The 14319-nt window shown below is 38.1% G+C and overlaps 1 protein-coding gene across 1 annotated transcript; it reads left to right on the top strand.

Moving 5' to 3' along the window:
- Nucleotides 1–10639: 10639 nt before the first annotated feature.
- On the top strand, nt 10640–14319 carry LOC103432454 (elongation factor Tu, mitochondrial). The gene is made up of 12 exons (XM_008370652.4): nt 10640–11006; nt 11260–11335; nt 11558–11650; nt 11777–11851; nt 11931–12035; nt 12148–12238; nt 12325–12530; nt 12871–12954; nt 13177–13242; nt 13333–13395; nt 13648–13888; nt 14029–14319. The coding sequence occupies exons 1-12, from the start codon at nt 10822–10824 to the stop codon at nt 14094–14096; spliced, it is 1353 nt and encodes a 450-aa protein (XP_008368874.3). The 5' UTR covers nt 10640–10821; the 3' UTR covers nt 14097–14319.

Here is a 14319-nt window from a genome sequence, read left to right as displayed (position 1 = left end):
TCGGTTGAGATACGGCGACATTGAGCGTCCTCTTTAGATGTAAGTCGTTCTAAACTTCTACTGCATCTTCTAACATTAAGCGATTTTTTAGCGCGGGCAATTCGGTATATTAAGTTGTTTGGATCCAAATTTACACCATCGGCCTGTGTAATCAAGGCCGTTGAGTAAGCATTGTTCTCAACCGTCGGATGGAAAAGTGAAGATATTTTTGTTAAAGGATATTATGGTTTTCATCATATTATTCTTTTAATATGAATTATCTTGGCATATTTTTAAGCAGATAAATAAGGTGCGAATTATATCCCTAAGCAAGCGGTACAGTTCAAATTGAGTTAGGATTTGTGTGGACGTATGGATTGGATATGCTGCAAGCTAATATTAAAGAAATGGGATCAGGATGCATGCACCTAGTCTAAAGGTATTGCAAGCTAATATTAAAGAAATGGGATCAGGATGCATGCACCTAGTCTAAAGGTATGGCAGAATGCCAAGATAAAAGACTTGTCAATGGTGCCGTGTGAAAAGCTACCATATAGCCTGCATGCCTATGCCTAATTATATATATATATGATGGTGGTTATTTTGATGGGCCTTATCTGAACCAATCTAAGCGTGCAGATTCAGAGTCGTGGGAGTATAAGGATTATCTGACGCAATTTGTGGAAGAGTCATAATACATGGCAGAAGCATATATCAGCTTATCAACCAACGTGTATATGTCCCTATAAATACAGAGGCAGTGCATCATTTAGGAGGATCTCCAATTCAACACACAAAACTGCCTTGCGCAAACTCTCTCAACAACTTTGAGATTTTTTATTTTCTCTTTTCGCTGACACATCTTCCGTTGGCATCAACAGCACTGTGAAAGCAACCGGTGATATCTTAAGTCGGCATAGATAGCTCTGTCACCGTAGAATCAGCTGGTCTCATAGCATCTTCCGTTGGCATCAACAGCACTGCGGCGAGGACGGTTGATTACCTATCCAAGTCTCGGTCGAGAAGGATTTCTGAATCCTTATTGGTCGAGGTCATCTCATCAGCCTTCTCGGCAAAGTGAGGTGTTACAGTTATTACATTCGGCACATTGAAAGCCGAATTTGATATTGAACTTCGTAAGAATAGTAACCTTGTCTTCAGGTTCGAGAGCCCAAGAGGCCGAGACGTGTTCCTTTCTCGGCCGCAATCGCAAGACGCAGAAGTCAGCCGTGCACCCAACGCAACATCAACAAAATTTACTCCTCGGCCGACGAGTTGGCACGCCCCGCATTCACCGAATGACGTAGTTAGCTTATAGATTACTCGGCCTGCGCGCCACGTAGGCTTGGTAGTTTCTTAGGGTCAACATAAGTATAATAATATAATTAATTGAAAGTAAAAAAAAATTTAATTAATTGTATTATGATACTCAATGTATTAGGTTGTATTCCCGGCACACTAAAAAGTTTCTCTTCAATAGTTGCGTGAAAAGATGCTTTGTGTTGCTATTTTTTTTAACAAAAGATATTATCTACGCTAAAAAGGTGGCGAAGTGGGCTAAACCTCACAATGAGCTAGCAATAATGTGGTCCAAATTCACATTTGGCGAGAATCGAATCTCAGACCTCTCACTTACAAGTGAAGAAAAATATCACTAAACTGTAGTACTAAGCGGCTATGACTACCTAGTCGTAGATTTACAAGTTCAGGTTGGGTTTAAGCCGAACCATTTCGAGTCCAAACACTATTTTCATCAAGACTAGGTTTTTGGTCCAAAACGCGAACTAATCCTCGCTTATCAATTGTGGTTGCCTAATTTTTGCTCTCGTGTCAAATGATAATGATGCATAACTTAATTTATCTTAATCCTAACTCATTACCAATTCACGTAAATCTCATTATAATACAGTTTGAGTTTGACTCGAGCATGCTCGGCTCCTTCTTGGAGCCTTTTTAAACTACATCGAAAATGTAATGGCAAAAAGGTTTATGGTCATCATACTTTTGCTTGAGCTGAAAAACTGAGCATAAAACATTGGAAGGATAAAAACCCTTAATAGCAAGAGGGTTTTCAGTGAGCAGAGAACACGGTCTAGTACACATGTGTCATAGCAAGTGGTTAGATACTTAAAAAAAAAAAATATCAACCGCTTGTATTATGACACTTGATGTACTAAGCCGTGTTTCCGACAAACCATAAATTTTATTTTTAACAACAATGATAATGAAAAGGGATGGTTAACATCATGGAAGTGTAACATCATATACAAAAACTATGTTGCAGTTAGTAATTGTGTCAACGATTTCTGACCGTTAATGCATGAGTTCCGAGTTAATAACATTGTTCCACCCACAAAAGCAAAAGGCATTTTAAAGCAAACAAGTTTCAATACAGAACAATTAAGAATCCTTTAGGCCTTCAGTATCCTTATACAAAATATGACCTTTCTACAATGTATGCAGAAGCATAGATGTACTTGCATACATCACCAACAACATTGAATGAAGTACCAATTGGAAGTACGCGTTGGATTAATGCTTTTCCACGGTCCTATAGGACCATCGAATTAAACTTTTGCCAAATTAGAACGAACCATAGAATTAAAGTTCTGCCAAATTAATTACTATATCATACATGTAATTTCAAGTCATCTGTAAAATCGAGAGGGCTATCACAATCAGGTGCGAAGCAACTACCCCCTCTTTGTAAAGTACCCCTCTTCCTATTTAGGGGGTTGAGGTGAGAAACGGCTTGAAGAAGTTACATGAACCTTTTCAACACTAAATAAAAATAGGAGAGACTTATACCACAACATATTGACAATATATTGAGAACATGTCATAAGGACATGTACTCCATTCCTAAATCAACATTTTCTATATCAATATTTCATATCAAGTTACCAACACAATATCGACATGATATTAATAATATGGAAGACACATCGACCACATACATAATATGTATCTCATTCCATGAGCACTAAAATGGAATCCCGGCCTTTGTATATATGTGTGTGACTTAGGAATTGTTGGAAATTTGAGTAGTTTGAGTAGAAATTTCCTTGTCCCACATTGGCCATTCCCAAAAGATTTTATCACTTTATAAGGTTTTGTCCTTTAAAGAAAGTGATTGGAGTAATAGGCCTGGAGACTAAAATTGGGCTCACCCTTGGGGTTGGGCTTTGGGGTGTAATAATTAATTCATAAAAAATTATTTAATTAATTATTTTCCGGATTTACTTAATTATTTTTTAATTAAATTCGAATTTAATTAATTAATTATTTTTTTATGAAAAGACTCATCCTTTCAGATGAAGTCTGAGAGTTCTTTCTGAACACAGAGCAAAGCACCCTTCTGAAGAGATGTCTCCCAACAGTCACACCCCACTCTCATACATGTTGCAAACAGGCATCTATCTGCTATATATAAATTATCACAGATTGTTGACTTATATCCAACAATCTTGAAACAGAAAATTTATGGATCAACAATCTGTAAATGTGAATGGCGCTGTGCCAAAGTACTCAGAAAAGCCTGAGAAGTTCAAAGGTTTGGACTTCAAGAGATGGCAACAGAAGATGTTGTTCTTCCTGACAACAATGAATCTCGCTCATGTTGTTAAGGAAGAAGCTCCGAAGTCTAATGAGAATCCAATGACGAGAGAGACTGTCATGGCAATTGAAGCTTGGAATCATTCCGAGTTTTGTTGCAGAAACTATATCCTGAATAGTTTGGATGACAATCTCTACGACATTTATTCTCTGTGCAAGACAGCGTAGGAGTTGTGGGAATCCCTGGAGAAAAAGTATAAGATTGATGATGCCGGTTCAAAGAAATTTGTTATCGGTAAGTTTCTCAAATATACAATGGTGGATTCAAAATCTGTTGTATCTCAGGTCGAAGAAATCCAGAAGTTGATCTATGAACTGCATTCTGAGGGATGCGAGATCAATGAGCATTTCCAAGTTGGGGCGATAATCGAGAAATTGCCAACTTCCTGGAATGACTTCAAAATTTATCTCAAGCACAAGCGTCGTGAGATGAATATGGAGGATTTGATTCTGAGGCTACGTATGGAAGAAGACCACAGAAAGGCAGACCGTTCTGGAGGGTTTGCAGCCATTGAAGCCAATGCGAATTATGTTGAGGGAGGAAACTCCAAGGCTAAGCCGAAAAAGAATAAGGCTCTTGCTCCGAAAACCAAGCAGTTTGTGCAATCTGCCCTTGCTCCTAAAGGCAAGAATCTGAAGAAGATTAAGGGCGCCTGCTATGTGTGTGGCAAATCTGGTCACAAGGCACAAGATTGTTATCATCGCAAGGATGGAAATCATGGCCACGGAAACAACAACAACCATGCTAACATGGTAACCACCGATGAATAATTGGCTGCTGTTGTGTCCGAGGTTAACATGGTCTCAAATGTGAGTGAATGGTTAATGGATACTGGTGCTACAAAGCACATCTGCGCTGACAGAAATCTGTTCACAGAATATCACCCTGCTGCCCTTGGAGAAAAGCTGTATATGGGCAATTCTGCCACATCTATTGTGGAGGGATATGGCAAGGTGGTACTCAAATTCACATCTGGGAAAAGTTTGACCTTGCTGAATGTGCTGCATGTTCCTGAAATGAGGAGGAACTTGGTTTCTGGACCAATTCTAATTGCTAAGGGCTTTAAACTTGTAATGGAATCCAACAAATTTGTACTTACCAAGGGTGGGATGTTTGTTGGAAAGGGTTATGTGGCTGATGGCCTTGTGAAACTCAATGTAATTGCCATTGATGATGCTAATAAAATAAATGCTTCTACTTATATTGTTGAGTCTTCTAATATTTGGCATGCTAGATTAGGACATGTTAATTTTCGTTCCATGCATAGAATGGTTAAATTAGACTTATTACCTAAATTCGAAATTGATTTTAATCATAAGTGTGAAACATGTACAGAATCGAAATTTGCTAAGCAAACGAGAAAGTCAATTCTGGAAAGATCAAATGAATTACTTGGATTAATTCATAGTGATCTTTGTGACTTTAAATCCACACCAACTCGTGGAGGAAAGAATTATTATGTCACTTTTATTGATGATTGCAGTAAGTATTGCTATGTTTATTTGATTCATAGCAAGGACGAAGCTTTGAATATGTTTAAGACATATAAAGCCGAAGTTGAAAATCAACTTGAGAGAAGAATCAAAGCACTTAGATCTGATAGAGGAGGAGAGTATGAGTCTACTGCCTTCTCAGATTTTTGTGCACAACATGGAATTATACATCAAACAACGGCTCCATACACACCACAACAAAATGGTGTTGCCGAAAGAAAAAATAGAACATTCAAAGATATGATTAATTCCATGTTAAATAGTTCTGGGCTTCCACACAGTTTGTGGGGTGAAGCTTTACTTACTGCAAATACCATATTGAATAAGGTTCCTCTAAAAAAGATTGACGAGTCACCTTATGAGATATGGAAAGGACATAAACCCACTTATAAAACCCTCAAAGTGTGGGGTTGATTAGCAAAGGTGCAAGTTCTGTTACCAAAAAGAACGAAACTAGGACCTAAAACTATTGATTGCGTATTCATTGGATATGCAAATAATAGTGCTGCTTATAGGTTCCTTGTTGTGAAATCTTCGATTTCTGACATACATGTTAACACTATATTAGAATCAGCGGATGCAGAATTCTTTGAGGATATATTCCCTTACAAAGAAAAGGAATCTGGTTCTAATACAAAGAGAGTTCATGATCATAGTCATGATGAAGCCTCTTCTTCTGGTGTCCAAGGAAATGATGTGGAACCAAGAAGAGGAAAAAGAATCAAGGTTTCTAAAAACTTTGGACCAGATTTCATTTCTTTCTTGTCCGAGAATGAACCTAGAACTTTTACAGAAGCAATGTCTTCTTCTGAGGCTCCTTTATGGAAGGAAGCAATTAAAAGTGAAATGGAATCCATTATGGAAAATAACACATGGGAATTGGTTGATTTACCTCCCGGTAGTAAACCAATTGGTCATAAATGGATTTTCAAGAAGAAACTCAAGGCGGATGGAACCATTGACAAGTTCAAGGCACGTTTAGTAGCCAAAGGTTATCGCCAAAAAGAAGGGTTGGATTATTTCGACACCTATTCTCCAGTTTCTCGCATAACGTCAATTAGGACGTTAATAGCGATTGCGGCTGTATACAACTTTGATATCCATCAAATGGATGTAAAAACAGCATTTTTAAATGGAGAACTAGATGAAGAAATATACATGGAACAACCTGAAGGGTTTGTGCTTAAATGACAAGAAAGCAAAGTGTGCAAATTAGTTAAGTCATTATATGGACTTAAACAAGCACCAAAACAATGGCACGAGAAGTTTGATCATACTTTGTTGACACATGGGTTCAAAATAAATGAATCTGATAAATGTGTCTACATTAAGGGTAATGATACAACTTGTGTTATTGTCTGCTTGTATGTGGATGATATGCTCATAATGGGAAGCAATAAAGATGTAATAAACAAAACAAAGAAAATGTTGAATTCAAGTTTTGACATGAAAGACTTAGGTCAAGCCGATGTCATTTTAGGAATTCAAATTAAGAGAAATAGTGAAGGATATGTCCTTACACAATCCCATTATGCAGAAAAAATATTACGAAGGTTTGGTCAATTTGACTGCAAACCTGCTGCGACACCTTTTGATCCTGGATGCAAGTTGGAGAAAAATAAAGGCGATGCCAAATCTCAACTTGAATATTCTCAAGTAATTGGAAGTCTAATGTACTTGATGAATTCAACTAGGCCCGACTTAGCTTATGCAGTAAGTAGGCTTAGTAGATATACAAGTAATCCGGCACAAGAGCATTGGGATGCTTTAGTAAGAGTGTTAAGGTATTTGAAAAATACACTTGACTACGGATTACACTACACAAAATATCCACCTGTTGTAGAAGGCTTCAGTGATGCCAATTGGATTTCTGACACTACAGAATCCAAGTCGACAAGTGGATATGTTTTTACCTTGGGAGGTGCAGCAATATCTTGGAAATCCTCTAAACAGAAATGTATAGCTCGGTCCACCATGGAGTCCGAGTTTATAACTTTAGACTTGGCTGGCGAAGAAGCCGAGTGGCTCAAACATTTTCTGGAGGATATTCCAATGTGGCCAAAGCCGGTAACGGCTATATGTATACATTGTGATAGTATGGCCGCCCAATCAAGGGCCAAAAGTCATGTATACAATGGGAAGTCACGTCACATCAGACGTCGACACAATACTCTTAAGAAGATGCTCTCCAATGGAATAATATCCATTGATTATGTGAAGTCAAAGGAAAATATAGCTGATCCTTTGACAAAAGGCTTACCAAGAGAGCAAATATTATTTACATCGAGGGGAATGGGTCTTAAGCCAATTCAATGAATCGAACTGGGCGGAAACCTAACCTAGCTGATTGGAGATCCCATGGTCTAGGTTCAATAGGCAAACTGGTTGAGTTTGATTCAAAAGTTGAACACACAAATTACCCATTCTTATGATAAAATGTGTGTTGTCTGTTGACGTTTGAGGGGTTATGTTTTATACATTTAATGACATTAATCTCTTGTTATCAAGAGGAATATGGCAGACTATTCTTAATTAATGTCACCTATATAGGAGTAAATGGGGCCACATTTTTGAGAATTGACATGGCTAAATTCTCTAAAGCTCCTACGAAATCCGGGATCTGTTCAGGGCCAAAATGAACACCACCGTATGAATTGACGTGTGGCAGCCATGATATGTGTGTAGCATATTGTCTTGGTTTACTACTGCGGTGAACAGTTCAAGATCTTCCACATCCACTGCGTCACCAAGTAAACCCGATATGTTTTCACTAGGGTAAGTTCAAGTCCAAAAGACACTTCACTCGATGCATATCATGACTATTCTCTCTCAGTTTTAGGCAGCCTAGTCATGCAGCCTAGTCACACATTTGCATTCAAATGTGGGGTCATTGTTGGAGTTTGAATGAAATTTCAACTCAAATGTGGGGTATTGTTGGAAATTTGAGTAGTTTGAGTAGAAATTTCCTTGTCCCACATTGGCCATTCCCAAAAGATTTTATCACTTTATAAGGTTTTGTCCTTTAAAGAAAGTGATTGGAGTAATAGGCCTGGAGACTAAAATTGGGCTCACCCTTGGGGTTGGGCTTTGGGGTGTAATAATTAATTGGTAATTAATATATAATTAATTATAATTAATATATAATTAATATATAATTAATATATAATTAATAATATGGAAGACACATCGACCACATACATAATATGTATCTCATTCCATGAGCACTAAAATGGAATCCCGGCCTTTGTATATATGTGTGTGACTTAGGAATTGTTGGAAATTTGAGTAGTTTGAGTAGAAATTTCCTTGTCCCACATTGGCCATTCCCAAAAGATTTTATCACTTTATAAGGTTTTGTCCTTTAAAGAAAGTGATTGGAGTAATAGGCCTGGAGACTAAAATTGGGCTCACCCTTGGGGTTGGGCTTTGGGGTGTAATAATTAATTGGTAATTAATATATAATTAATTATAATTAATATATAATTAATATATAATTAATATATAATTAATAATATGGAAGACACATCGACCACATACATAATATGTATCTCATTCCATGAGCACTAAAATGGAATCCCGGCCTTTGTATATATGTGTGTGACTTAGGAATTGTTGGAAATTTGAGTAGTTTGAGTAGAAATTTCCTTGTCCCACATTGGCCATTCCCAAAAGATTTTATCACTTTATAAGGTTTTGTCCTTTAAAGAAAGTGATTGGAGTAATAGGCCTGGAGACTAAAATTGGGCTCACCCTTGGGGTTGGGCTTTGGGGTGTAATAATTAATTCATAAAAAATTATTTAATTAATTATTTTCCGGATTTACTTAATTATTTTTTAATTAAATTCGAATTTAATTAATTAATTATTTTTTTATGAAAAGACTCATCCTTTCAGATGAAGTCTGAGAGTTCTTTCTGAACACAGAGCAAAGCACCATTCTGAAGAGATGTCTCCCAACAGTCACACCCCACTCTCATACCTGTTGCAAACAGACATCTATCTGCTATATATAAATTATCACAGATTGTTGACTTATATCCAACAGGAATAAAAAAGTTGCTTGACGATGTTGGCAGTTTAGGGGCGTTCGGAGTCGTTTAGAGGGTCAAAACCACGGTTTTTTTAGTTTTGGGTTGTTTTGTTAATTTTGCATTTTTTTTGCTGTTTCGCATTTCTTTTCTTTGTCCTTAGGTTTTGTGGAAATATATAAGCAAAGCTTGTAAGAGTTACTGGAGTTACAGGAACCTTTTTAGGAATCGTTTGTGAACCCTAAGTCGTAACCTATACATTCCGCTGCGTCAGTATGGAGTTATGATTTCGGTACCTTTCGAACAATTACCCCTTGCAAACCACCAAGCTCACAGTCGATGGGTGTTTCAGAGCCAACTTCCCCCGAAATCGCAACCACCGTGCCCGATCCATGATTTTCTGCAAAGCGAAAGAAGACATATATTATTATTTAGGAAAGACAATGTCATGGACAGATAAAATTAGAAAAAGTTGATACAAGCGTTATAACGTGCGTGTGACGGCACTGTGGAAATCGAAAAGAGACAGATTTCGAAAGAGCAACGCACCCAAATCCTTCAACTGGCTGATCCGAGGGACTGAGTCAAACTTATCTGCATCACTCTCCTTTCTCCGAAAGGAGGCGAAATCGAAAAATGGAGCAAAAGAATTACTCGTTGAGGAACCAGCCGGTGGAGGAAAGAACAGCTCCGCCCAAGCAATATCCTAATCCCTTCCAAACAATCTTCTTTTCTACTCTCTCTCTCTCTCTCTCTCTCTCTCTCTCTCTCTCTCTCTCTCTCTCTCTCTCTTCCTGTAATTCAAGTGATGATTATTTACGCAACAAGAGGCCCTCTAGTTATAAAGGAGTTCTTGTTTGGGAGATAATCCAAGTTCCACTTGATTTAGGGTTATATAGTGTTTGCAGCATGTTATAGCTCGTTCTTGGGGAAGAATCCAAGTCCTTTCCCTTCAAACTTTTTTTCCCGTTTTGCACCACAACAATCCCTGCCTTGTGTGTCAAGTTTGAATATTCTAATACTCGATCCGCTCATATCAGTTCGTTTACGTCCACTTGGACGAGAGATTTTGTATGTGACCGTCACATTGTTATATAAAATTAAAGGATATTGAAACTAACTCTAATTTTATTTTAGTATAACAATATGAAAATTATAAAAACTTAAAAGTTCGCTTCAAAGAAATTGGTGAAATTAAAAGAACAATAGTAACATATAGAAATGTAACAATATTGGCATCACACTAACGTAAATTATTGTTATGATGTACTTTGTGAGTTTGAAATGAGCATATATGTTGTAGTTAAGAAATTTTTTAGTATGCCGGAAACACAGCTCAGTACACTAAATGTCATAATATAACTGGTTGGAAATTTATTTCTCAAGTGTACAACCAACTATATTATTATTACACTTTACTATACCGGACCGTGTTATCGGCACGAAAATTCTCCCTATGTAGTGAGTGCCTACGTGGCATAGTATGAACCCTCATTTAAACCACTCGTGTTGTTAAACCAAGGTGTTGAAAAGACGGGCCGGGTTTGATTGAAACGGTGCGTTTTGGCTAAGCCCGTCAGCAAAAACCCTCGAGAAATCCCAAAAGCCCTAAAAAAAGCCTAAAACCCCAACGCTCAAGTCTCCACCACACTGCGAGTAGTGAAGGGCTCTGATCCCTTTCTTCTTCTTCTTCCTCTGCATTTCAATGGCTGCGGTCGCTCTCAGAAACCCTAGCTCCAAGCGCATCCTCCCCTACTCCTCGCAAATCTACTTGTGCAGCCGAGGATCGATCGCCGCCGCCGGTTCTCCAATCTCCGAGTCCGCCTTCGGAAATGACCGATCTTGTAGCCCTTGTCCATGGTGGCGATCCATGGCCACCTTCACACGCACGTTAGTATTCACTCGTTGCCTCTGTGTTGCTTTAAAGTTTGAATATTTCAGTTTTCATAAAAAATTAGGATTTTTAGAAGCGAATTAATTGAGAGATTTGCACCGTTTTAGGTTTTTTTGGTACTGGATTTAATTGGCCTGTTTAATTGCTTTTATCTGAATTGGGTGTTGCGTCATTGAAGTTGAATATCTATGGATGTGATGTGAGTTTTTTGGTTTGTGAATTGTAATCGCATTGTTTATGCATACGTAGAAAACCTCATGTGAATGTTGGAACAATTGGACACGTCGATCATGGAAAAACGACGCTGACTGCAGCAATTACAAAGGTCGGTCATTTCAATGTATTGATTGCATTTCCATGTGCATAATTTGTGTGCTGTATTTGGATCTCTGTATTTGCTTCATACAATGTAGCATGAAAGGATGTTGCTAAAGATAACTGCTTTCCCAACTCTAGTCCGGTCCATGTGATGGACCCAGTTCATATGACAGAAAGGGGGAAAATGGAATTTTTTTTATCATAATATAACTTTTCGAGTTTTTCTCAGGTACTGGCAGAAGAAGGGAAAGCTAAGGCCGTGGCCTTTGACGAAATTGATAAGGCCCCTGAGGAGAAAAAGAGAGGAATTACAATTGCAACGGTTAGATGTTTTTCTTTATGATCAGCTTTGCATTTTATATTCTTGGAATGGTTTATCTTCCATTTGTTTCTGACTCATTCTCCAAAATATTATTCTGCCTAACTTAGGTTTGCCTTCATTTTGTAGGCTCATGTAGAATACGAGACTGTTAAGCGCCATTATGCACACGTGGACTGCCCCGGACATGCAGATTATGTCAAAGTAAGCTTTGAATTCGAGGGAATATTATTAAGTAGTTTCGTGCATGGATTGTCGTCTAATACGAATGGTTAATATGTAGAACATGATTACTGGAGCTGCCCAAATGGATGGAGGTATTCTGGTCGTATCTGCTCCTGATGGGCCTATGCCACAAACTAAGGAACACATTCTGCTCGCCCGCCAAGTGGGTATTTTATTGTTGTTAGATTTTAAGAAATTCAAACTTATGTGTTTTTTCTTGCGCATTTGCGGTGTATAATGATGTGTATATTTTTCTTGTTGGGTGTATTGCCCAGGTTGGTGTGCCATCACTTGTTTGTTTTCTCAATAAAGTTGATGCTGTTGATGATCCAGAGTTGATAGAGCTGGTTGAAATGGAGCTCCGTGGTTAGTAGATTTAAGAGATCATATTATTAGCAGATAGCTTTATATTCAATATAAGTTCTTATAAATTTGCTTTATATTTCTGGCAGAGCTTCTTAGCTTCTACAAGTTCCCTGGGGATGAAATCCCTATCGTCCGGGGTTCGGCTCTATCGGCTTTACAAGGCACAAATGATGAGATTGGCAAAAAAGCAATCTTAAAATTAATGGAATCTGTGGATGAGTACATTCCTGACCCTGTACGCCAGCTGGACAAACCCTTCCTGATGCCAATTGAAGATGTTTTCTCAATTCAAGTAAGTTGGCCATGCATTTAGGTACACTCAGACATTTGTTATTTCATTGCAAGAATTGTCTTAAATTTGGCATGTAATTTTGTTTCATAATATCTAAGTACAGTTCCACTGTAATATCCTATTACTATTGTATTGATCACGAAACTATTGTTATAAGCTTTTGTAGAAATATGACGTGCTTTATTTGAATCATCCATATTCTCATGTTGCACAGTTATTTTTGCCTTGCTTTGTTCTGCTCCTTATTTTCTCTTGATTTTCTCCTTTTTTCTCTTTCGGTGTTACAGTAGCCTCATTGCAGCAGTCAATTTATTTATTAATCTCTTTTTATGGCTTAAAGGGTCGTGGAACTGTTGCCACTGGCCGTGTTGAACAAGGGACCATCAAAGTTGGTGAGGAAGTTGAGATTCTGGGGTTACATCAGGTCCGTGTGACACAAGTTTTTTATGTTTTATTGTGCTGCAAAGCTTCCTTATGCACTTCTTCCCCTTTTACATCTTTAGCTGATGATTTAGTGTATGTAACTCATTCTATGAGTTGCCATTGGCCTTAGGTGGACCTTGAATATAGGTGTCTTTGATAGCTTGAGGGCAAAATACCAGTGTACGAATGGCTGGTCCTAAGTTTGTGTTCTTTTCTTTTTCAGGGTGCTCCTTTGAAAACAGTGGTGACCGGTGTTGAGATGTTCAAGAAAATCTTGGATCATGGGCAAGTAAGTGACTTATTCTGAATACTCTTCAAGATACCACGGCTCTTAATAGCAGGAAATATATCTCATTGATGGGTTTGTGCACTTGACTAGGCTGGTGATAATGTCGGTCTTCTTCTTAGAGGTCTAAAGAGGGAAGATATCCAACGAGGACAGGTATGTGGTTTCAATTGTAGAGGTCTTGGTTTCATATTACTTTATACAACGTGTGGAAATTCTATTAAAACACATATTTAACCCTTGTAGATTGCATAACTATAGGTTATACCATGTGGAAGCTATTCTTCCATTGGTTATTGTTTATGGGAATGCCATAAATCTTTATCTTTATTCTGGCAACTATGTTTCGGCACCAACTGCTGTAAATGTGGGATGACTCCGCCTCACTTATTTGTTCCCATTGCACAGGTAATTGCCAAGCCAGGAACCGTGAAGACACACAAGAGGTTTGAAGCAGAGATATACGTCCTCACAAAGGATGAAGGTGGACGCCACACTGCCTTTTTCTCAAACTACAGGCCTCAGTTTTATTTGAGGACAGCAGATATTACTGGAAAGGTAGAATTGCCCGAAAATGTTAAGATGGTTATGCCAGGAGACAACGTGACTGCAGTTTTTGAGCTGATTCAGCCGGTTCCTCTTGAACAAGGTTTGTTCACATCTTCTGTGTGACAGAAAACTAAGAATTTGCTTGTTTATTGCTAAATAGTTAATACGACTTGTGACTAGTTGTCCGAGTCTGAATTGTGAATTTTTTAAGGATAAAGATTCCCTATATTCATTTGGCAGGACAAAGATTTGCCTTGAGGGAGGGAGGAAGAACAGTCGGTGCAGGAGTTGTTTCCAAGGTACTTTGAGAATGAAGATTTCCCGGTCCTGGATCCTTTGATCACTTTCTGTATGCACGTTAATGGAAAAAGGCGCGGGGAAACAAAGAACACTGCACTTGGAGAAGCATGACATGTCATAATTGCTTACACAATCCGCATTTTATGCGTTTGTTTTAGGTTTTGTCGATGAGATTGTTCGGTGTTAGAGTGAACAGAGTAAATTGAGTAAATTCGGCACCTTTGCATCCCA

This window comes from Malus domestica, chromosome 03 (genome assembly GCF_042453785.1).
Source record: "Malus domestica chromosome 03, GDT2T_hap1".
Classification (NCBI taxonomy): Eukaryota; Viridiplantae; Streptophyta; class Magnoliopsida; order Rosales; family Rosaceae; genus Malus; species Malus domestica.
The sequence above is the reverse complement of the archived record's forward strand: the minus strand, read 5'-3'. Positions and strand labels throughout refer to the sequence as shown.

Bases quoted from the DNA above. Each gene is read 5' to 3' on its own strand.
- LOC103432454 (XM_008370652.4), top strand. From the start codon at position 10,822: ATGGCTGCGGTCGCTCTCAGAAACCCTAGCTCCAAGCGCATCCTCCCC. The intron at 12,531-12,870 runs GTAAGTTGGCCA...TATGGCTTAAAG, and splicing joins AAGATGTTTTCTCAATTCAA to GGTCGTGGAACTGTTGCCAC. The intron at 13,889-14,028 runs GTTTGTTCACAT...TTCATTTGGCAG, and splicing joins GCCGGTTCCTCTTGAACAAG to GACAAAGATTTGCCTTGAGG.